The sequence below is a fragment of the Dendrobates tinctorius genome, unplaced genomic scaffold (genome assembly GCF_039654945.1).
Source record: "Dendrobates tinctorius isolate UK_male_01 unplaced genomic scaffold, ASM3965494v1 ptg000081l, whole genome shotgun sequence".
NCBI classification, from domain to species: Eukaryota; Metazoa; Chordata; class Amphibia; order Anura; family Dendrobatidae; genus Dendrobates; species Dendrobates tinctorius.
In genome coordinates, this window is record NW_027361749.1 from 17079579 (window position 1) to 17102344 (window position 22766).

At 39.9% G+C, this 22766-nt stretch overlaps 1 protein-coding gene across 2 annotated transcripts in view; it reads left to right on the top strand.

The window, feature by feature from the left end:
- Nucleotides 1-22125, top strand: part of SNTG1 (syntrophin gamma 1) — a 957068-nt gene extending 934943 nt beyond the window's left edge. For both annotated transcript variants that reach the window (XM_073583787.1, XM_073583788.1), the window contains 3 exons: nucleotides 10087-10179; nucleotides 14868-14978; nucleotides 21709-22125. In XM_073583787.1, the coding sequence (XP_073439888.1) occupies nucleotides 10087-10179; nucleotides 14868-14978; nucleotides 21709-21879 (375 nt within the window). In that variant the 3' untranslated portion in view covers nucleotides 21880-22125. The remainder of the gene's footprint in view (nucleotides 1-10086; nucleotides 10180-14867; nucleotides 14979-21708) is intronic.
- The last annotated feature ends 641 nt before the right edge of the window (nucleotides 22126-22766 follow it).

Consider the following 22766-nt stretch of genomic DNA (forward strand, 5'->3'; position numbering starts at 1 on the left):
GGGGAAACGGTACCCTTTCTAACCTTTGTGCAATCACGTGCAATCCATACTGGGCCTGACACCGTCTGAGCCTGCCTCCTGAGACATATATTTTGAATGTGTACGCTATCCATACATGTTATCTGGGGATACGGTACCCTTTCTAACCTTTGTGCAATCACGTGCAATCCATACTGGGCCTAACACCGTCTGAGCCTGCCTCCTGAGACATATATTTTGAATGTGTACGCTATCCATACATGTTATCTGGGGATACGGTACCCTTTCTAACCTTTGTGCATTCACGTGCAATCCATACTGGGCCTAACACCGTCTGAGCCTGCCTCCTGAGACATATATTTTGAATGTGTACGCTATCCATACATGTTATCTGGGGATACGGTACCCTTTCTAACCTTTGTGCAATCACGTGTAATCCATACTGGGCATGAGAACGGCTGGCGAGCTGTTAAGCAAGCTACAGCACCTGTGGTTTGCACACGTAAGTTTTTCATTTTTTCAGGAATGACGGTTAGGCCTAATTCCGGAACTGCGGTTGACCTGCACTTACTGGGAAATCATTGTTCGCGGGTAATAATTGTAATCAGTGATCCCCATCACTAACGTTGTTCAGCGGGTTATCTGCACCTGTAAGCGACAAATGCTGGCCTTTTCAGTGAAGCGCACATGCAGCCACGGACATGTAAGGGCATGACACACCAGTTATTGGCCAATCTCATGTGCCAGAGCCTCACGTGTCCCTCTAGTAAGCCAGACTCGGACCGCGGGGCATGACGGAGTCTCGTTCGTTAACGGAATTAAGCTTGCAATGTGTGCATCTGTTCTGTAGCTGGCATGGTTGAGGTTTCCCAGGTGGAGTCGAATTTAACCATAGGCTCCACTCCTGGTGGTGCCCTTCTGGACATTCCTTTAAGGTTCAGCTTTGCAACCATACTGCCCACGTAAAACAAACACTTTGCCTTCATGAACGCTGTTTGGAGGGTCATGACTCGTGGGAATAACGCCGCCCAATCAGTTAACCTGCTAGAGAGATCCTTCGTTGCTCCCAAGCATGACATCACACTCCCTAGGAAGAAGGTAATGCCACTGTGGCGACCGTACTTCTGGGGGCGACACAAGTGCACTGATGCCCAGCCACTGCTCGATGAATCTGCTGGTACATTGACCCAGACCACTACATTCCCCTCGCACGCTACACGACCTGAATCTGACCCTGATGAAACTCAGGTTACCCTTCCCATATACAGTTCCATCTTACACGGTGACAAAGAGGAAGCTGCAGATGAAAGTGCAGGTTCGGCCCACCCGCCATCAGACACACCACCGTACTATCAGGGGCCCTGTGCCAGTGCCATCGCCAACGAGTGGGCCCCCCCTGCTTGCTCAGGATCACAGCACTTGCAAAGTTGAAATACTGTGCAGTGAGATGGAAGATGGGGACGACAAGGAGTCCAGACAAGTACAGGGATTCCCTAGCGAGGAGACTTATTTGATTGTTTTCAATGTTGGGACAGCAATTTTTGGGGAGCACTATACTCTGGAGAATGATAGATGGGGCCCACCATACACTGGAACATTCCAAAGGTGGACATCAGACACTGGAGCAGCATTTACAGGGCCCATTATACACTAGAGCATTAGAAATGGGGCCCATTATGTTTGGAGCATTATTTGGGCCCATAAGACAGTGGAGCTTCATCCATGGGGACCAACATATACTGTAGCATTATGTGGAGCTCATCATATACTGTTTCAAACATTATATGGGACCAATGATTCTGTATGGAGAAATAGATGGGCCTCTTCATGAGATGTAAAAAGTGAGGTATTTTTCATTGTACTATACCGCTATTTCTCTGCCGTATCGGAGCATGATGAGTTGTGGTATGTGTTAAAGGGGCGCTCTTTCGCCCAGGGCACATGAAAACCTGCAGCCAGCCCTCCCCCCCCACAACTTTAGCCAAATAACCCCCATTTTTCAGTGCGTAACTTGTATTATGAAGTTAATTAAGGTTGACAAGCTTAAGTAAGAAGGATTGATGCTTTTGGCATTCAAATGGGCACTGTAGGTGTGTTTCCTGTCCTCCTCTCACTGCTGACTTTTATTCCCCATTGACTTACATTGGGTTTCGTGTTTCGGGACGACCCCGACTTTTCCCTATAATCGGACGATCTTGCTCGACCCGACTTTTGGAAAAGTCGGGTTTCACGAAACGAAACGTGACCCTAAAAAACCAAAAGTCGCTCAACTCTAACTATAAATAATAATCGATACATAATTAAGAATTCAAATGCACTGACCATTTACCTGTATAGTACCCAGCTATTTCTGGTGATATTTTAGTTGTGTAAAAGGGTGCAAGTTTTAGTCCTGGAGAGGACTGGTTACAGAAGCTAAATCAGTCATGCAAGGAAGTTCTAGTTAAGTTATGTCCAGTAATATGTGCAGAAAGCATTTTCATTTTTAGCATCATTGGAGAACACCCACAAGCAGCTAAATTAGATTGTAAGGGCTCCCATTTAATTCTGATGGAATAATTCAGATGGCATAAAAAATTAATAAGCATTTATCACTGTCAGCCTTCCTGTTATAGGATATGTTTTAATGAAAGAAACAGCTGGCATGCATATGGAAAAATAGTCTCACAGTATGGTAAGATACTAAAAATTAAAATTTTAGTCTAGATAATTATATCACATGCTGCTTTTTTTTATGGAGAATGGCACTCAAAGAGAGTTCAAGAGTACAAATACAATAAATATAACCATGTTCATTCAACTAAATATAAACAGGCCAAAATTTTATTTTTAAGTTGCAATTTTATTAACTAAAGCAAAGAGAAAATGCAAAAAGAAAAGAAAGCACTTTAGTCATATGTTTGTAATGTTTATCAAGCACTACTATTTTACAAAAAAGAAAACAGGGCATTTTTGTGGAAAAAATAGCAATTTGGCACTTGAGTGGGGATCATCCTGTGTCTCTTCTGTCATTACTAAATTCTAACTGTCAGCATGTGCTACCATTGAACGTGTGACAGCCACGGGTCCAAAACACGGCTTTAACACCTTCACAGAGATATATATATATATATATATATATATATATATATATATATATAATTAGACAAAAAAGAAGAAACAGCACAGTACTAAACTTCGGGTGCACGGCCCCCAGGCAGATAGTCCAGTATCAGCCACAATTTCAAATATACGAAGGCTTGAGGAAGGCTCATTTGAGCCGAAACGTTGTCCTGATATGTGGGTCTAATAAATTCACTATCACCTGAAAACTAACTATGGAGTGCTGCCTTTACTTGGAATGAATATGTATATATATATATATATATATATATATATAATTTACAACATTTTAAACAATATTGTGCTATATATATATAAAATGGATGATTAAATGATAAAGATAAAAAAAGCTAACACATAAAGTGTAAGACAATGTTCCTTAGATTATTAGTCTATTAGCTTAGAAATATAGTGTCATTTCATTTATCTGACATCTAATCTCCTTTCACATAAAGCAGTTACGAAGCAAATCGGGCAGAAGGTAAAAATTGAGAAAAGTTGTGATTGGCTTACCTAAACAGATCATATCAATGTACTCTGCCCAAAAAATGAAGAGATTGATGAAGAAAAATATAAATATCATATTTTTATGGATTATAAGACACACTTTTTCCCCCAAAAATTTGTTGGCGAAATGGGGGTGCATCTTATAAAGCATATGCTTTATAAGATGCACCCCCATTTCGCCAACAAATTTTTTGGAGAAAAAATACTGGTACCGTTGATGCAGGCTGGGATAAGGACATGCATGGAGGTGCTACTGGGGTGTCCGGTGGTGCTGCTTGGATCTCCAGTGCTGCAGGGGGTGCTGAAATCTCATCTCCCAAGATCTTGATGCCAAAATATCCATCTGCACATGCATGCACCGCCCCCTAGTGGCCATTTTTCTGAAGTCCACCGCAGAGGAAACCATGGAACTGCGGGGGGCTCTGGCCTTTCATGAAATGTTGGCAGAGCCCCCCGCAGCATGGCTGGCAACCCCAGCAGCACCACCATACACCCCAGGAGCACTGCCAGACACCCCAGCAGCACCACCATGCACCCCCATAGCACTGGACACCCGCAACACCGGACACATGCAGAGGCGCACTGCACATTGGACACCCCCTAATCCCAGCATGCTGCCTGCAGCATCACCCCATTCCTGCCTCCTCTAGCAGCGACCCTGGGATCCCACGTAACAGCAGCCACCACCCCCGGTAAGCAATAAGATGCATGGATTATAATAAGCACCAACATCTTATTTAAAAAAAATCCTATTTTTCTCCTCAAAATTTGAGGTGCATCTTATAATCCAGGGCATCTTATAATCGGAAAAATACAGTATCTATCTGTCCAGTTAGGAAACCTAAGCAATTGTGAATTAATTTCACTAAAGAAAGAACAGGTGCACTGAAGAAACAACTGCAAGACAGCCCCAAAAAGGAGAACGGTTTTTCATGTGATGACCACAGACAATGACTTTCTCCCTATCATTCCAGACTGATTCTTCTTTAGTTTCCAGTTTGCTAATTCTCTTGTCACTACTGGTGGAAGGAGACATTATCTGCAACCAATTCAGGTTTCACAAGTAGTGGATACATGCTGTTGCAAGAAGATTTGCTGCATCTCCCAGCTCATCTAATGGGTATGCTGCAAATACCAGAACATGGGTTATTACATAATGAGTTCTCAACTGGATCATAAAAGAGTATCTACCCAGCAGCAGGACTGGTATCTGCATATTTGTGTGAGGAGAAACTGGAGGAGTATTGCCAAAGTCATACAATATGACATCCTGTGGGCTACTAGTGTTCATGCTTAAGACCAAACTGTAAAAAACAAACTCCATAAAGGTGTCACGAGGGTCAACATCCTGTAGAGGTACACAGTAAAACATCTTGCAGATTGATTGGTATTCACCAGAGAACACCAGAATTGGTAAGTCTACCATTGGCACCCCCTCTCTTCACAATTGAAAAATATGAAAAAGTTTGGAGATGCCATGGTGAATATTATTTTGCCTCTAACAACATCCAGCAAACTAGTTTGGTAATGGCTTGGGGATGATCTGGGAAGATATAATCTTGGAGAGTTGTATAAAACTCCATATAATGAAGTGTTCCCATTACCCTCCTGGTAGAGGGCAGTTTCCAGCCCTGTGTTCCCTGAGTGTATAGGCAGTTCCTAGATGAAGGCATTGATGTCATTGGCTGACTGTTTTGTTCTTCACACCTGAATCCAATTGAGAGCCTAGGCACGTGTATTAGTCCCTTTAAGACTGCTAAGGCCTCTTTCACACATCAGTTTTTTGGTATCAGTCGCAATCCAGCAGTTTTGGAAAAAAAACGAATCCGTCACAGATTGTGAAAAACTGATGTGACGGATCTATTTTTTTGCTGGATCCGACTGCCCTACCTGGTAATAATAATTGGAGCATGGTCAGTCTAAAAAAAAAGAATCCGTCGCTGGATTCCGTCATTTGACGAACCGCGACGGATCCTGTGCTCATAGGCTTCCATTATAACCAACGATGGACGGCTCTGGATCCGTCGCTGTCCGACTTTTCGACAAAGACAAAAAATGTTACTTTGTCGTCTCCACTCCACGGGCACAAAATTTCTGACGGATCCAGTGAACGATGGACGAAACGTGAGGCCATCTGTCTCAATCCGTCGCTAATACAAGTTTATGAGAAAAAAACGGATCCAGCGTCATCAGTCGCTGGATCTGTTTTTTTTCTAAAAATGACAGATTGCGACTGATGGCAAAAAACTGATGTGTGAAAGAGGCCTAAGTAGTGCTTTAGTGCATTTATGATGGCTAAGTTATGCTAAGGACTTTCCTGGAGTTCTTTATGCCTTGACTTAGGTCTGTGAGGAAATTCCTAAGAAGCCATCTGGTGTCTCACTAAGAGCATACTCAGAAATTGTCTAGAGTCTATTCAGACATGTGCCATATAGATTACTATGTCACTTTATGAGTTGCAAAGATAAAATGCATGCAGATTACATCCACTAGTGATCTCAATTTTTAATTTAAATTTTTGGAATAATTTGGAATTCAGCCCTCAGTTGTTTAATGACTTTAAATTACACACGTGGTCAATGACAAAAGTAATAATAACTCAAAAACTTATGAAAATGACCGTCAGACATTAGGCTTCTCCCTCTGCACAGGAGGAATCCCAACCCTTGCCTTCTGCGGTCTCCCATTCAGTCCCAGCCACAAAGGAGCCTGCTCAGCAAAGACATAATTTCTGGCGCCTTGCTCAAGCTAGTGCTATGGCGTTGGTTGCTGCTGCCATCCCTGGTTCAGCTATAGCAGCCTGCACTAGTCAGCGGTGAGCAGCTCCTGAGACTAAGTCCCTTTTTCACTCCACTGAGCACACCCGTGGCTCAATCTCCCATTGGAGTTCAGGGGTCACATGCTCAGGTCACGTGCCTATTCTGATTGGACCACTGGAAACGTTGCGGAAGATCATCACTATATAAGACTCTCATGGCCGCTCAGCCATGCGCTAATATAGACTCAGATGGCTAGTTGTGTGTGCGATGAAGGATGCTTGTGAACCACTGACTGACTCATTAAGACTCCCTCCCTCTGGTTGTGCTTGTTTATAGGGTCAGGGTATAGAGTCAGCACTGAGTAGTGGCACTGCCAGCACCGCAGTGCTCCTAGCTCCTCTCACGTGTTAGCACCAGTGAGTGCCAATCTGCATAAGGCACCACTGCACCGCTTATACAGCAGCGTCCGTCAGTGCGGCTCCATGCGCAGATAGTGTGCTTTCCAGCGCTAGCATAGGCTTGTTAGTGGCATCCACCAGGGTGATACTACATGCTGTTGTAGCGGTTTTCCCTAGTCACTTTGTCCAGGCAATGCAGTGGTGGTGCTGAACGCTAGTAGAGCTAGAGGGACTCTATCCCTGTGTCCTTGGAGCAGAGTCCTGTGTCTCTACACTAGCGCATCCCCTGCCGAGTCCTGTGAAGTTAATAGGCTCTGGCATTTGTTCCAGCGGCTTTGTGAGGTAACAGAGTTCACTCCTGTACACACCGGGTAAGTGGTTAACCCGCTGGTGTTCAGTTGGTTCTCCTCCATTAACGAACAGCAGCTTACCATCTCTGCATGGTGGACCCTGGGCAGTGAACGCACCCTATACCATCTTTATTATTTGGTGTGTTATGAATGAGTCACCGAGGAGGAAAAAACAAAAAGCAAGCTAAGCCCAGAAAACCGGAGAGTTTGGAAACTAGCGGATTGCAGACCCCTAATCCTATCCACAACAAATAGCAGTAGCCGTGGAGCATGCCTACTGTGGTCCTAGACGCCGCGTCACGGCGGGAGAACTAAATAAGCCTAAAGAAAGAAAGGGAAAATCTAAACTGCCCCAGAGCAGACCCCAAAGCAATAGACAGCCCCCAACATGTACTATTGGTGAAACAAGATGAAAACACAGACACAGGTAGAAAGATAGGCTGAGCAAACGATGGGGCCCTCGCTAACTAGAAAGGACAGGAAAGAAAAGCTGCTGTCTGCAATCACGCAAAAAACCTTGCCAAAAAGAATGTCCAACACGTCTGATAGAAAAAGGCCCTGAAGTCGCTAGACTTCAAATCACTATATCAGCACTCAGGTATATTCTGAAGACAGAGCAAAAGATATCAACTGATCAGAGACAAAATGGGGATTCAGCCCAGTCCCAGCCAGGGCTGGCTGAACACAAAAACTAAGTAAACCAGACAGAAACTCATATGAACAATAGCAGAGAAAACTTAGCTTTAGGAAGGCAGGAACCAAACTGGAAACCAAGAGCCACAGTCAGGAAAAATCACCAGCAAGAAACTAGGGAGTCGGCTGCCTTAAATCCAATCAGAAACTCCTGATGTCCAATCGCAGTCCTCTTCCTCAGGTGGCCGGTCTCTGCCATTTAGATCAGCTTCACTACCTCCCTTCACCAACAGAGGGAGTCCAGATAGAGAACTCACTACTTCTCTGTCAGCACAACCAGCTCCATAACCCTCACCAGAAGCCAGAGGCAAACCCGAAAATGAGCTCACAACATTGGTGTGTTCCGCTAGCCCTAACAGACATTGCTTTTCAACCATGATTCCACAGATTTTTTTTAAAAATAGAACTCATGAAATAAGCCTGGACAGAAATTATGGCACCCCTGAAAATAATATGAAAAAGGGACATGTTAAATCAAGATGTGTCCAATAATTAGCATCACAGGTGTCCACAATCTTGGAATCACCGAGTGGGCCTTTATAGATGGTTACAGATACTCACTGTGCTGTTAGGTGACATGGTATGTATCACACTCAACATGGACCAGAGGAAGCAAAGGAAAGAGTTGTCTCAGGAGATTAGAAAAAAAATTATAGGCAAACATGTTAAAAATAAAAGTTATAAGACCACCTCCAAGCTGCTTGATGTTCCTGTGACTACATATTATTCAGAAATTTAGGCTCCATGGGACTGTAGCCAACCTCCCTGGAAGTGTCCGCAGGAGATAAATTGATGACAAATCAAAGAGATGGATAATACAAATGGTAACAAAAGAGCCCAGAAAAACTTCTAACCAGACTAAAGGTGAACTTCAAGCTCAAGGAACATCAGTGTCAGATCGCACCATCCGTCGTTGTATGAGCCAAAGTGGACTTCATGGGAGATGACCAAGGAGGACACCATTGTTGAAAAAAAGTCATAATGAAAACAAGCCTGAATGGAATTTGCCAAAGTACATGTTGACAAGCCACAAAGCTTCTGGGAGAATGTCCTATGCACAGATGGGACAAAAATAGAACTTTTTGGCAAGGCACATCAGCTCTATGTTCACAGATGGAAAAATGAAGCATATCAAGAAAAGAACACTGTCCCTACTGTGAAACATGGAGGAGGCTCTGTTATGTTCTGGGGCTGCATTGCTGCATCTGGCACAGGGTGTCTAGAATCTGTGCAGGGTACAATGAAATCTTAAGACTATCAAGGGATTCTAGAGAGAAATGTTCTGCCCAGTGTCAGAAAGCTTGGTCTCAGTCGCAGGTCATGGGTCTTGCAACAGAATAATAATCCAAAACACACAACTTTAGACACCCAAGAATTGCTAAGAGGAAAACATTAGACTATTCTGAAGTGGCCTTCTATGAGCCCTGATCTAAATCCTATTGAGCATCTTTGGAAAGAGCAGAAACATGCCATCTGGAAAAGGCAACCTTCAAACACGAGACAACTGGAGCAGTTTGCTCCCGAGGAGTGGGCCAAAATACCTGTTGAGAGGTGCAGAAGTCTCATCGACAGTTACAGGAATTGTTGGATTGCAGTGATTGCCTCAAAAGATTGTGCAACAAAATAGTAAGTTAAGTATACCATCATTTCCGTCCAGACTTATTAAATGAGTTTTATTTTTTTATAATTCTGTGGAAGCATGGTTGAAAAGCAATGTCTGACTTTCATTTGTTCATTTTCATAGATTTTTGATTTATCATTATTTTTGTCAGATTCAAGTTATTTATGTTCCATTGTGGGTTTTTCTGCCATTAAACAAGGGGTACCAACAATTTTGACCACGTGGGTACCCTGGCCAATGATATGTTATTTTGAATTATACCATTTATATCAATAAAGATTTTCAATTTAAATCTTTTGTCATTGAGATCTAATTTGTGAAGTGCTCCCTTCATTTTTGATCAATGTGTGTTCACAGTTCTTGGTAGGTCTTTTGAATTTGAGTTGTGATCATCTGCTGGTCATGTTGTACTAAACTTCTGCCTCTTTCTATTTGCACATTAAAATAGAAGACATGTACTGAAATTAAATAGAATGTAAACAACATCAGTTTGTGATATCTTGATAAATTGGCAGGCAGTTTATTTCATCTTTTAGAATCTTTGAATTTCCACACAAATGCATTACAAATATGTAACGTATTCTGTTCAATTAAATATTACAATCCTATTTTTATTTACCATTTAAACAACTTTTAACTTTACTATTAATGAATAATTGTGTATTATTTCCTTTCAGTGTAAAACTTATGCCTGTGTTATTGAAAGTCATTTAATGGGCCTTACCATCGACTTTGGTATGGGATTTATCTGCTTTGATGCGGCAACAAAGGTAACCCAATTTTATTATTTGGAGCAACAATTTATATCTAGTAATATATAGCAATCATCTTATTAATATTAATACCAAAAATTAGAAAAAAAAGTTGTTTATTTCATTCCTGCAATTATGATGTTGAACGTCTTTATTTAAAACATGAGATATATGCGAATAAAGTTGCAACAGCTCAATAATGAGTTGGCTTCCTGACCTCTACCAGACTGAATAATATATTGCTAGGTAGGATTCAGTGCCTTGAATTTTTATTATAGCTTTAGTTAATAGCAGATACTGGACAATGCTACGAAGTATGTTAAAATAGTGTTAAAAAGTGTTTTTGCAGCTACTTTAATTACAAACTGCTTTTGTTTCTTGAAATAAACAAAAATTTTAATGCTATGAACAATTCCAATGTTTTATTTGCATTAGTTTTCCTTAGCCCATTAACAACTAGTTTGAAGACTTCTATTGAAGAACTCACCACCTCTCGTGGCAGCCTGTTACACTCATTAATCACCCTAACCCATTCAGTTTCATCCCATTACTTCTAGTCTTTCCTTATGCAAATGAGCATAAAGATGATCCTTCTACAATGTGACAGCCCTTCAGATATTTGTAGACAGCTATTAAGTCTCCTCTCAAACTTCTTTTTTGCAAGCTAAACATTCCCAAATCCTGCAACCTTTCCTCATAAGACAGGGTTTGCAGACCGGTCACCATTCTGGTTGCTCTTCTCTGAACTTGCTCCAGTTTGTTGATTTTTTTTTAAATGTGGTGCCCAAAACTGGACACAGTATTCCAGATGAGGTCTGACCAACGAGAATTAGAGGGCAATAATGACTTCACGTGATTTAGACTGTATGCTTATGGTAATACATCCTAGAATTGTATTTGCTATTTTTGCTGCTGCATCACACTGTTGACTCATGTTCAGTCTGTGATCTATTAGTATACCCAAGTCTTTTTCACATGTGCTGTTGTTTACCCCTATTACTCTCATTATGTATATGCTTTTTTCATTTTTATTGACCAGATGTAGTAATTTGCATTTTTCCCTGTTAAAAACCATTCTGTTAGTTGCTACCCACTGCTCCAGTTTATTTATATCTTTTTGAATCCTCTCTCTTCTCTAGTATTAGCTATCCCTCCTAGCTTTGTGTCATCAGCAAATTTAGTCAGTTTACCTTCATCTAAATCATTGATAAAGATGTTGAACAATACAGGGCCCAGGACACAGCCCTGTGGTACCCCACTTAAGACAATATTCCAACTGGATGTGCAGCCATTTATGACCACTCTTTAGGTCCGGTCACTAAGCCAGTTATAAAGCCACCTAACAGTTGCCTTGTCCATTCCATACTTAGTCATTTTTTAATAAGGATTGTATGAGATTCTTTGTCAAATGCTTTGCTGAAGTCAAGATATACTATATCTACAGCATTTCCCTGATCCACCCAGTCAGTGATTCTGTCATAGAAGGAAATTAAGTTAGTCTGACATGACTTATTAGTTACAAACCTATGCTGACTCTGGTTAATCACTTTATTTTTATCCAGGCACTTACATACATGTTGTTTAATCATTTGTTCAAAGATCTTTCCTGCTATAGAAGTCAGACTCACCGGCCTATAGTTTCCTGGCCCCACTTTCTTCCCTTTTTTGAAGATACGAGCAACATTTGCTCTTCTCCAGTCTTCTGTGACTTCTCCTGTTCTCTAAGAATTTTCAAAGATTGTGCAGAGTAGTTCAAAAATTTCTTCTGCTATCTCCTTCAGTACTCTGGGATGTAATTCATCTGGACTTGGAGACTTGAATTCATTTATGTTAGCTAAGTGTTTGCTCACTATCTTTCTGTTTATAGACATCCTGGATTCTTCTATTCTGTTAATAGTAGAGTGAAGATCAGTTGATGCTACATTTCCTTTCTGAGAGAAAACAGATGCAAAATAGGAAATTAAAAGTTCGGACTTCTCAACATCCTTTCTTACCATTTCATCATTTTCATCCTGTAAAAATCCTAGAGCATCTTTGACTTTTCTTTGACTTTTGACATATCCTTTTCTCTTTTTAAGTCCCTTAAAATCTGCCTTTCTGAAATCTAGCCTTGAAGTCTGAGTCTTCACAGGTCTTCCTCCTCTAGTTATCCAAAGTTCTAAAGTAGCATGGTTGCTACCTCCTAGGGTCCCAGCCACTCTTACCTCTTCAACCATTTCCTCCCTGTTTATAAGGATTATATCCAAGATAGCAGAGCCCCTTGTTTTCTCCCCTACCTTTTGGAAGATAAAGTTGTCAGCAAGAGAAGATAAGAATTTGCTTGACCTGTTAGTTTTGCTCAAGAGAGATTCCCAACAAATGTCTGGATAGATGAAATCTCCAATGAGTCAGACCTCTATGTCATATTTTTTTGGAGATCTTGGCCATTTGAGCATAAAGAGTTCATTCATATCTTCAGCTTGCATAGGCGGCCTGTAGTAAATGCCTACAATGGTGTCCTTTCCATTGTTCTCTCCTTGTATTCTTACCCAAACAGTTTCCACAGAACTCCCAGTCTCTGAAGCTTCAATCTCTGTGCAGATATACACTTTTCTAACATACAAGGTGACACCTCCTCCTTGCTTATCAAGTCTGTTTCTTGCAAATAAGTTGTATCCTTATAGGCTTCTATTCCATTTATGTGTATTGTTCAACCAAGTTTCAGTGATTCCAATGACATCATATTTCTTTTCCTGTGTTAGTAGTTCCAATTCTCCTTGTTTGTTGCCCAAGCTTTGTGCATTTGTATAGAAACATTTTAGTTTGTGATAGGCTTCTCTTTCTCCAATATTTTTATTTTTTAGATTTTTTTGTCTTTGTTCTTCCTTTCCACTTCTAATAGCAGGGTTCTCAATAGCATTTGTCAGGTGTATGGCTTTTTCTGGCCTTTTGCTTCCCTTCCCACATTATTCTAGCTTAAAGCTCTCCTGAAGAGTGTAGCAAGGCGACTTCAAAATACATGTTTTCCAGTCTTTGTAAGGTGCACCCCATCTCTAGCAAGCAGTCCATCGTATAGGTAATTTACTCTGTGATCCAGAAATCCAAATCCTTGCTGACAGCACCATCAAGGTAGTCAGTTGTTCACCTGCAGAATCTTATACCACCTTTTTGTTCCATGGCCATCCACTGAGAGGATGGAAGAGTAGACCACCTGCACTCCTGGTTCTTTCACTTTCTTACCTAAGTTTCAAAGTCACTGCAGGTGGATTCCAGGTCCTTTCTTGCGGTGTCATTTGTCCCCACATGTATTAGCAGGAATGGGTGATCATCTGTAGGTCTGAAGAGTCCACATATCCTGTCAGACACATCTTTAATTTTTGCGACTGGAAGACAACATATTTCCCTTGAGGTTATATCCGGTCTGCAGATAGCGACCTCTGTTTCTCTCAACAGGGAATCCCCCATGACCACAACTCTCCGTTTCTTCTTCACAACATTTTTCTTTCTCCATACAGGAGGACTCTGAGGGCATACAAAGTTGTTCTTTGTGGGTAAAGTCTTATATTGATGCATTTCTTCATTGTTCTCCTGCGTGAGAGCCTGGTACTGGTTCCTGAGCAGTTTGGGTGCTGACTACCTCCCCGATCCTCCTGCTTCTCTGTGTCACATGCTTCCATTTCTTTGTTTCTTCAGGTGCACTTCGAAGTTCTTCTCTTTCTGTAAGATGAAGAGATAATTCTGTTCTGTCTAAGAATTCTTCACCTTCCTTAATGATATTCAATGTAGCAAACCTCTCTTCTAGATTTTGCAACTTTTCTTCCGAAAGTGACACAAACTTGCATTTCTGGCATGTAAAGTTTGGCTTTTCCACTGGTAAGTCTGTGAACATGTAGCAAGAAATGCAGCTCATCAAATGGCTCCTGGCCTCTTCCATGATCTTATTGTTAATGATACATGAAAGCGGTGAAAAATGTGGCAAAATATGCGCTCCGGTAATAGCACAGTTTACCGATGTCCTCCTTTCAGCTGCAACGGCCAAAATCCAGTGTTCTTTGAGCTCCAGGAGACTCACGTAGCTCAGAATGCACTGGGAATTTGCAAATTGTCTTCCCAGGACTCCTACCCTTGTTTACCGATATCCTCCTTTCAGCTGCAACTGCCAAAATACAGTGTTCTTTGAGCTTGTGGAGACTCTTCACTTATCCAAGAATGCATTGGAAATATGCAAATTCTCTCCTCACAACTCCTCCCCTGGTTTACTGATGTCCTCCTTTCAGCTGCAACGGCCAAAATCCAGTGTTCTTTGAGCTCGCGGAGATTCTTCACTTATCCCAGAATGCACTGGGAGTATGCAAATTCTCTCCTCAGGGCTCCTTCCATCTGCTTGGGAAGGGAATGTAGAGACACCAGCGTTACAGTATTTTCTTTTTAACATATTCTCAATAAAAGTGATGTTTTAATATATGACAGTACTTGAGATTTGCAGTGAAGAAATTCACCGTGAATCAAATATTTTGGAATAATTTGCCGAACCTGGTGAACTAAAATTTCAAAAGGTTCGATCATCTCTAAATATCAGAAAATTGAATTTTAATGTTTAACTTACTTTTGAAAATCATTATGTTTATGTGCACGTGGGTGGCAAAATTCTTATCTTATGAGATGTATAACGGTACAGTACCAATATTATGCATTACTTTCTTAAATTCTGATGTTTTGTTTTCAAGGCTATTCTATGGAGGTATAAGTTTTCTCAGCTAAAAGGGTCTTCAGATGATGGAAAAAGTAAAATAAAGTTTTTGTTCCAAAATCAAGATACAAAACAAATTGAAGCAAAGGTAAATAATTTAACTATTCTTTAGTTTTGGTAAGATGGTTATCATAAGTAGAGAACTGGAATTTAGATATGAGGTCCGCTTAAGGCCTGTTTCCCACATCTTTGAAACATGGACTGTTCTAGTATTGAAAGACCACCCGCTATGCTGACCTGAGCTAACTGCTTCATAAGCATACATGAAGCAGGTAGATCTTGTCAGGAGACCCAGAGATTAGTCTTTATCTTTCAATGCAAGAACAGTCTGTGTTTAACAGATGTGCGAAACCAGTCTAAATGTTTTGTATTAATTGAACTAATTAATCTAAATTCTCTGAGAAGTCTGACAAGTAAAGGCCCACTCTAGGTCATCAATAACTTTATGTTTGCATGAGATTCAGTCTCTCATGTTGCTTTTACAGCAAATAAAGTGGAAAAAGGCTACTGAGTGTTCTCGATTTGAGCCCAAGCATCTCCTATCCAGATTCTTTTAACTAAATCATAAATGTAAGCATCCCTAAACATATCACTAGTGTTGAGCATTCCGATACTGCAAATATCGGGTATCGGCCGATATTCGCTGTATCGGAATTCCGATACCGAGTACCGATATTTTTACAATATCGGATACCAGAATCGGAAGTTCCCATAATGCAATGAGCCAGTGTTGTGGCTGTGATTGGCTGCTGAAATAATGTCATCATGATGCGCGGTCTGTGCGTATCATGATGCGCGGTCTGTGCGGACCTGCCGGGGGTCTGTGCGGGCCTGCCGGGGGACTGTGCTGGCTGCCGGGGGTCTGTGCGGGCCTGCCGGGGGTATGTACGGGCCTGCCGGGGGTCTGTGCGGGCTGCCGGGGGTCTGTATGGGCCTGCCGGGGGTCTGTGCGGGCTGCCGGGGATCTGTGCGGGCCTGCCGGGGGTCTGTGCAGGCTGCCGGGGGTCTGTGCGGGCCTGCTGGGGGTTGTGTGTGTGTGCAGGCATCGTCCGATGGGACTACAAGTCCCATCGGGCGATGCATGCTAAAATGACAGTGATTGACACATTAGCCAATGATGGGACAGTAGTAGTCCCATCATCCGGCTAATGTGTTGAATGTAAAAAAAAACCAAAGCATACATACTACATACATACTACATACATACAACATTCATACAACATACATACTACATTCATACAACATACATACATACATACATACCATATATATATACTACATTCATACAACAAACATACATACATACATTCTACATACATACTACATGTATACTACATTCATACAACATACATAAATACATACATAGTGCATACTACATACAGTCATATTTTAAAGTTTGGGCACCCCTATTAATGTTAACCTTTTTTCTTTATAACAATTTTGGTTTTTGCAACAGCTATTTCAGTTTCATATATCTAATAACTGATGGACTCAGTTATATTTCTTGATTCAAATGAGGTTTATTGTACTAACAGAAAATGTGCAATCTGCATTTAAACAAAATTTGACCGGTGCAAAAGTATGGGCACCTCAACATAAAAGTGACATTAATATTTCATAGATCCTCCTTTTGCAAAAATAACAGCCTCTAGTCGCTTCCTGTAGCTATTAATGAGTTCCTGGATCCGGGATGAAGGTATTTTTGACCATTCCTGTTTACAAAGCAATTCCAGTTCAGTTAAGTTTGATGGTCGCCGAGCATGGACAGCCCGCTTCAAATCATCCCACAGATGTTCAATGATATTCAGGTCTGGGGACTGGGATGGCCATTCCAGAACATTGTAATTGTTCCTCTGCATGAATGTCTGAGTAGATTTGGAGCGGTGTTTTGGATCATTGTCTTGCTGAAATATCCATTCCCTTCCTAACTTCAACTTCGTCACTGATTTTTGCACATTATTGTCAAGAATCTGCTGATACTGAGTTGAATCCATGTGAGCCTCAACTTTAACAAGATTCCCGGTGCCGGCATTGGCCACACAGCCCCAAAGCATGATGGAACCTCCACCAAATTTTACTGTGGGTAGCAAGTGTTTTTCTTGGAATGCTGTGTTTTTTAGCCTCCATGCATAACGACTTTTTGTATGACCAAACAACTCAATCTTTGTTTCATCAGTCCACAGGACCTTCTTCCAAAATGTAACTGGCTTGTCCAAATGTGCTTTTGCATACCTCAGGCGACTCTGTTTGTGGCGTGCTTGCAGAAACGGCTTCTTTTGCATCACTCTCCCATACAGCTTCTCCTTGTGCAAAGTGCGCTGTATTGTTGACCGATGCACAGTGACACCATCTGCAGCAAGATGATGCTGCAGGTCTTTGGAGGTGGTCTGTGGATTGTCCTTGACTGTTCACACCATTCTTCTTCTCTGCCTTTCTGATATTTTTCTTGGCCTGCCACTTCTGGGCTTAACAAGAACTGTACCTGTGTTCTTCCATTTCCTTACTATGTTCCTCACAGTGGAAACTGACAGGTTAAATCTCTGAGACAACTTTTTGTATCCTTCCCCTGAAAAGCTATGTTGAATAATCTTTGTTTTCAGATAATTTGAGAGTTGTTGTGAGGAGCCCATGATGACACTCTTCATAGGAGAATCAAATAGGAGAACTACTTGCAAGTGGCCACCTTAATACCTTTTCTCATGATTTGATACACCTGACTATGAAGTTCAAAGCTTAATGAGGTTACAAAACCAATTTAGTGCTTCAGGAAGTCAGTAAAAAGTAGTTAGGAGTGTTCAAATCAAGAAAATGATAAGGGTGCCCATACTTTTGCACTGGTCAAATTTTGTTTAAATGCAGATTGCACATTTTCTGTTAGTACAATAAACCTCATTTGAATCCAGAAATATAACTGAGTCCATCAGTTATTAGATATATGAAACTGAAATAACTATTGCAAAAATCAAAATTGTTATAAAGAAAGAAGGTTAACATTAATAGGGGTGCCCAAACTTTAACATATGACTGTATATACTACATTCAAACAACATATATACATACATACTACATAGTACATACATACTACATATATACTACATTCATACAACATACATACTACATACATACTACATATATACTACATTCATACAACATACATACATACGTAAATACTACATACTACATACATACTACATATATACTACATTCATACAACATACATACATACATACATACTACATACATACTACATATATACTACATTCATACAACATACATACATACATACATACTACATACATACTACATATATACTACATTCATACAACATACATACATACAAACTACATACATACTACATATATACTACATTCATACAACATACATACATACATACTACATACATACTGCATTCATACAACATACATATATACATACTACATACATACTACATATATACTATTTTCATACAACATACATACATACATACTACATATATACTACATTCATACTACATACATACTACATATATACTGCATTCATGCAGCATACATACATAAATACTACATACATACTACATATATACTACATTCATGCAACATACATACATACATACTACATACATACTACATACAATACATTCATACATTCATACAATACATACATATAGACATACATTACATATAACATAGAGTACATACTCACCATCACTTGTCAATTTGATCCCCGAAGCCAGTGTCATCTCACTGCAAAAAATATTAAAATAACAAACAAGCGATATACTCCCTGTTCTGCAGAAATCCATGAGTGTCCCACGACGATCTCCTGCACTGCATCACTGAGAGGTTACTATAGTTCACTGGTTTCACTTTATGGCAAAAGCTGCATGGGAACTTTCTCACACAGCAATGCCAAAAGTGAGACTAGGGACTATTTTTTTACAGTGGCGGAGGAATACAGTGCTGAAGGATACCTACCTCCCGTCATTGTATTCCTGGGGCCCCTAGAGAGCGGTCGCATCAGCTGATGCTGCTGTTCTCCACGGGAGATCATCGTGGGACACTCGTGGATTTCTGCGGATCAGGGAGTATATCGGTTGTTTGTTATTTTAATATTTTTTAAAGATGACACTGGCTTTGGGGATCAAAGTGACAAGTGATGGTGAGTATGTACTCTATGTTACATGTACTGTATGTCTATATGTATGTACTGTATGAATGTATTGTATGTAGTATGTATGTTGTATGTCTGTAGCATGTTTTATGTATGTTGTATGTATGTAGTATGCATGTAGTATGTACTATGTATGTATGTTATATGAATGTAGCATATATGTAGTATGTATGTTGTATGTATGTTGTATGAATGTAGTATATATGTAGTATGTATGTAGTATGTTGTATGAATGTAGTATATATGTAGTATGTAAGTTGTATGAATGTAGTATATATGTAGTATGTATGTATGTTGTATGAATGTAGTATATATGTAGTATGTATGTAGCATGTAGTATGTATGTTGTATGAATGTAGTATATATGTAGTATGTGTGTAGTAAGTATGTATGTTGTATGAATGTAGTATATATGAAGTATGTATGTAGAATGTATGTATGTTGTATGAATGTAGTATATATGTAGTATGTATGTAGCATGTAGTATGTATGTTGTATGAATGTAGTATATATGCAGTATGTATGTAGCATGTAGTATGTATGTTGTATGAATGTAGTATATATGTAGTATGTATGTAGTATGTATGTATGTTGTATGAATGTAGTATATATGAAGTATGTATGTAGTATGTATGTATGTTGTATGAATGTAGTATATATGTAGTATGTATGTAGCATGTAGTATGTATGTTATATGAATGTAATATATATGTAGTATGTATGTAGCATGTAGTATGTATGTTGTATGAATGTAGTATATATGAAGTATGTATGTTGTATGAATGTAGTATATATGTAGTATATTTGTAGTATGTATGTACTATGCATGTATGTTGTATGAATGTAGTATATATGTAGTATATATGTAGTATGTATGTAGTATGTATTTATGTTGTATGAATGTAGTATATATGAAGTATGTATGTAGTATGTATGTATGTTGTATGAATGTAGTATATATGAAGTATGTATGTAGTATGTATGTATGTTGTATGAATGTAGTATTTTTGTAGTATGTATGTAGTATGCATGTTTTTTTTTTTACATTCATCACATTAGCCGGATGATGGGACTATTGCTGTCCCATCATTGGCTAATGTGTCAATCACTGTCATTGTAGCAGGCATAGCCCGATGGGACTTGTAGTCCCATCGGACGATGCCTGCACACACACAAGACCCCCGGCAGGCCCGCACAGACATCTGACAGCCCGCACAGACCCCCGGCTGGCCCGCACAGACCCCCGACAGCCCGCACAGATCCCCGGCAGGCCCACACAGACCCCCGGCAGCCTTCACAGACCCCCGGCTGGCCCGCACAGATCCCCGACAGCCCGCATAGACCCCTGGCAGGCCCGCACAGACCCCCGGCAGCCCGCAGAGACCCCCAGCAGGCCCACACAGACCCCCGGCAGGCCCGCACAGACCCCCGAGAGGCCCATGCAGACCCTGCCCGCACACACAGACACGCACAGTGTCCGCCCATGCACCGCCCACACTCTTCCCCCCTCCCGAACTGGATGTACAAGTAAAGAAAGGGTTTTTTTTTATTCCAATATTTCTGTCCCATTGAATTGAATGGGGTTTCCAGTATCGGAATCGGCGATACCCGATACTTTTTGGGTATCGGTCCGATCCAATCTGATACGATACTTCATGATATTGGATGGTATCGTTGAACACTACATATCACCCAACTTTGGACTGCTGCAATCTAGGGTATCGGGTAAAGGATTGAGGTCTGGCACTACAGCCAGATTTCAAATTATACTGTCTTATTAGACATCTGATGCCGACTGGCAGGTCGATTGTGGCATATCTATGGCTTTTAATGACTGTTTTTAGTTTAAATTAATTTGTGCAAACATGGTGCTCTTAAATAAAGCCTATTATTCTAAGCATATGTGTTTGACAATGATCTAGTAATCATGTGATTGCATACATTTTATAAGGAGCAGCATTTATTCTTCAGCATTTTCAATATAGTGAGATAAGAAAGCAATAAAGAAAATGACTTCAAGCCAAACTTAAACAATGTTTATGATCTTCTATACTGGGACCATGAAAAATATTTTTCATTTCGAAAATATAGTCCATGTATTATATTAAAGATAACCATCTTGTAGCCCACTTTCCAATATAGAATTTACAGTATTTCAGAAACCAAAAATTCCACTGTGATGGAACTTTTCCAATTGATTTTGTGAATTTACAAAATCAACCAATTTTTAACCATAAAAAAGACTATTTACACATTTTATCTTGATTTATGCTCATAATGGAGGTTCTGCCTGATTACTAGCTATAGCAGATCTCAAAAGCAATCGGCAGACTCGTTTGATTTTCAATGGTGTCCATCAATGGTTTGTTATGGTTTTTGTTGCTTTAACAGCACAGAAAAGCTCTGCAAGTTGTAATATTCTTTCATCAAGTGTAATTACCATGTGGACTGAGGCTACAGTTTATGAAATACTGTGAACAAAACCTAAAATAGGCAAACAATAGACGACAAGACCTGTCTCATGAGGAACTACTATGATTGTGATCAGTGCACAAAAAGATTTTTTTCAGTTATACTATTTTAAAATTATGGAAGGATTTAAGAATTTGACATTTAATAAAATATTTTTTTCCATCTATAATTTACAGGAACTTGAATTCTCCAATCTGTTTGCAGTTCTGCACTGCATCCATTCATTTTTCGCTGCTAAAGTGGCTTGTTTGGACCCTCTTTTTGTTGACACCCAGGGGGCTGCTTCTGCCTCTTCATTGGCCTCCTCCACCACAGCAGGTGTTTGTAAAATGAAGTATTCAACTTGATATGTCTTAATGAAATGCTCTCATTTTTTTGGGACACTCAAACTGTGAAAGAATATTTATTGAATTTGAGAGAGCCTTTTGGAACTGGGATCAGAAACAATATATATGGTTGCTGATTTATTTTTTTAAGCAGAGAAGTGTTATAATTTCAGATTATTACCTACTGTACAGTCTTCAACATATCACATCAAAGCATTTGCTGAAAAAGAGAAGACATTCTCTGGCATTAAAGACACTTTTTTATTCCATTTGTTTTAACATTCGTGTTCAAAAACAAAAAAAAAAAAAAAAAAATCTATATATATAAAAAATAATAAAAATTGCCAACATGAAATTAGCACTTATTTTTTATAGCTTCAAAAAGGGCCAGAACTGGAATATTTACTGAGTTTGTGATTTATGTTGTTAAAAAATTAAGAAACAATATTCATCTAACTTTAAGGGTAATGGCTTAAAGACTTATTGGCAAACATTTCCATAGTAAACAAGGCAGAGGAGGTTAAATCATTGTTCCCTTTCATATGCTATTCTGACACTGTTCATTTTTATATAATGTTTCACCCACTATTATTTTGACACTGTAAATTTATTAAATATTATTTTATGCCATATTTTCATAAGGTAAGGAAAACTTCAAATTCTGACCACATTACTGTGAGGACACTGCATTATATTACAGCATGTATTCATTTTTCAGTCTTTTTTCACTCAAATAGTCCTTGAGACATGAAAGCCATACGAGCAGTAGATAAATTGTACAGTGTTCAATTGGTTAACACAAAAATGTAACATATGGTCTGTGATTCTCAAATTAAGTACTTATTTAATCGGTAAGCTGCTTACAAAACCCTTCATAAATGAACTGGCAAGGATTAACCAAAGGATGA